This window comes from Mizuhopecten yessoensis, unplaced genomic scaffold (assembly GCF_002113885.1).
Source record: "Mizuhopecten yessoensis strain PY_sf001 unplaced genomic scaffold, ASM211388v2 scaffold6863, whole genome shotgun sequence".
In the NCBI taxonomy this organism is placed as follows: domain Eukaryota; kingdom Metazoa; phylum Mollusca; class Bivalvia; order Pectinida; family Pectinidae; genus Mizuhopecten; species Mizuhopecten yessoensis.
In genome coordinates, this window is record NW_018406762.1 from 1,434,502 (window position 1) to 1,437,359 (window position 2,858).

The 2,858-nt window shown below is 39.0% G+C and overlaps 1 protein-coding gene across 1 annotated transcript; it reads right to left on the reverse strand.

The window, feature by feature from the left end:
- Positions 1 to 261: 261 nt before the first annotated feature.
- LOC110452738 lies at positions 262 to 2,633 on the reverse strand. The gene has a single exon (XM_021501384.1). It carries the CDS (start codon positions 2,548 to 2,550, stop codon positions 931 to 933), a length of 1,620 nt encoding a protein of 539 aa, XP_021357059.1. The 5' UTR covers positions 2,551 to 2,633; the 3' UTR covers positions 262 to 930.
- Positions 2,634 to 2,858: the final 225 nt, after the last annotated feature.

Genomic DNA, 2,858 nt, shown 5'->3' on the forward strand with positions numbered 1-2,858 from the left:
TGCCTTATATTTCACCATGATATGTCCATGGTTGAAACGGTATAAACAGTTATGATCCCAAAGAACCTTCCACTAAGTTTGTTTGACTTAAAGTAATATCCGTTATATATAGAAGATGGACCAAGCAGATGGATTTTGTAGCCCAGAGTTACTTTCCCTGTCTACCTATGAATCGTTCAGTGCTCTCCTCATTTTCATAGACTTTGTGGCCCTTAAATTGGATTTTAACTTCGGAGCTATTCTTTAGCAGTAATACCTATACAAATGCTTTATTTAGAGCTTCACAGTTTAGATAGTTTTATACATGAACAGAGAATAAGAAAATTATATACAAATCTAAATCCATTAAACATCATGTATTTAGATGTTTGTATTGTTTGGAAACGAACGTTTCGAGTAAAAAACCTTACTGAAGATGTTTTATATAGCACGTTCTTAAATATTGACAAAGTGTCTGTCTGCCTGTCTGTCTGATTCTTTTCTCTCTAACTATCTCTTCATATGTGCCTATAATTAATTACGTGTCGCAAAAATGTTATAAACAAATATTTCATCATTATGACAATCATAATGGTACTCGATCTTTACCTTAGGATGACATGATATATTTCAAAATAAATCCTTGGAAAACTAAGTAAACAATAACAATACCTTATCCCACAAATAAATAAAACAAAACCCTCAGTGCAGCTCACTAATTTTGGTTGGTCAGGTCAGTGATCAGGCATTGTCGGTTCAATAACCTTATTACTTTAAAATGTTTTTCACATATGTCATAAACACCAATTGATCAATTGTTCGAATGTCTCTACAATATAAATCAATATTTGAGGGTATTTATTAGGCATTGATGAATTGTTTGTGATGATATTTATATCATGTAGTATTGTACCACGAGGTCAAGTGTTCATCATGTACTCTTTCTTCGTGTTACAGTCTCATGACGTGTACGGTACCGTAGCTACACCCGATCCACACGTTCCCACACGTGTCCACACCCGCTACTGTAGGTTCGATCACTCCATGTTTCTGGTCCAGGAAACACGTGGCCTGTGAACTATCTCTCGGTAGGACATGCACCAGGTTGTTGTAGGAGTCTGGTACAAACAGTCTGTCGTATTTGTCACGTGACATCTTATGGAAGGCCCTATTACCATCATTTTGACCGTTGTTGATTTCAACAGTCCATTTATATTTGGTTGTACCAGATCTGTCTGTTATGATTGATACATTTGTAAAGTCCGACACTGCAATGTCTCCTGACGACAAACATGTAATACGCCACCCTTTCATTCCACACGTCACCTTCCTAACAATCGTACCTGACTGATTCAGTACCACTATGTCTGGTGTGTTTGTACTAACACACACCTCGTCTCTCTCGTTGATGCTGATGTCGAATGCGGTATGTGGTCTGATGTTAGCAAATGTTGTCACTTGTTTGTTGTGTAGCGATATTTTATATACAAATGTACTATCATTATAACTGGTCATAAATATGTCTGTTGTCCCGACCATGGCGATCATGTATGGACAGAAGTCCAGTTTAACTGTCTCTTTGACCACTCCCTCCCTGTTGACCAGTACCAGTCCCTTGTATTCACGTATTGATAACCATGCGTGTCTGTCGTCGACTGGACAGATACCCCATATATGATTTTGTTGGGTAACAGTAAACTTCGAGAGACGTTGAACGTCTTTACTTTCGATGTTTGTCTTCTCGTACTGGTTCTCGTGGTGTAATTCTCCTAACATTTTCGTCAACAGGACGCGATCGATATTTCCGGTAACAAAGCTTGGTTGTTTTGGTGAAACATGCTTAATCTTAACGTCATACAGGGGCAGAGTTTTCCTCAATGACATTTCCGTTTCAATTATGAATACACTAGATGTATCCGTCATTTCCGCCTTTTCAAGCAGACGCGTCAGCTCTTCGACGTTTTTCTCCGATCGTTGAATATCTTTCTTGTACAGCAGTGATTCCTCTTTTTCTAAAGATGCTAACTCGGCCAGCACTGCTTCCGCGATAGAATCTACTTCTGCCTTTAACTTAGTCCTCTGTGAGTTTACCTCTTTCCTCGTTGTATCAATGTTGTCTTTGAACGTTTTGTTCACGCGATGTCGCTCTGACGTCGCGTTATTGAAATTTGCTATTTTATCAGCTATCGTTGTCATATGTTCCTTAAAATGTTCCTTTTTGACAGATAGTTCGTCTTCAAAAAGTTTCCAGTTGTGCTGTTTATGATTTTTAGATAAACATGTCGAACAAATCAACTCGTTGCAGTCCGAGCAGAACATATCACACAGTTTACCGAGATGTAGTTTACATACCTCTGGTACAGGCTTGTAGCCCTGACGGTTAGCCTTCCCTATCGACACGACGTCATCGTTTTTTGTTTTCCTTCCTCGTGTATGGGTTTCCTTACACCGGTTACATAAATTCTCCTGACAATCGTTACAGTACCATCTTACCCCGTCTTCACTGTCACACAAAGCACACGTATAGATAACGGGTTCCTGGGCACGCCCTACGGATCTGTTACTTGCCATGGTGTTGGCCCCTTCACAGAACACGATAACACTTTACACACAAACTGTGAAATGCCACCATTTTGTTGTTAGCTTTAACTATACACTCCCTTGTTCCGGGTATACCACGTGATAAAACCGACCGACACGTATGATGTCCCGGACTCCTGACGTTAGGCCAAAAACATAGATAAACATATGTTACATAATACAGTAGAAAAAGTAATGAAGTCAAATATTTACCTGTAGCTATCGTTTACCGTGTTTAATAACAGACAGTTAATGGCCTAGTAGAAAAAGAAAAAAAAGCATTGCACAAAGCTACAATG

Bases quoted from the DNA above. Each gene is read 5' to 3' on its own strand.
- LOC110452738 (XM_021501384.1), bottom strand. From the start codon at position 2,550: ATGGCAAGTAACAGATCCGTAGGGCGTGCCCAGGAACCCGTTATCTAT.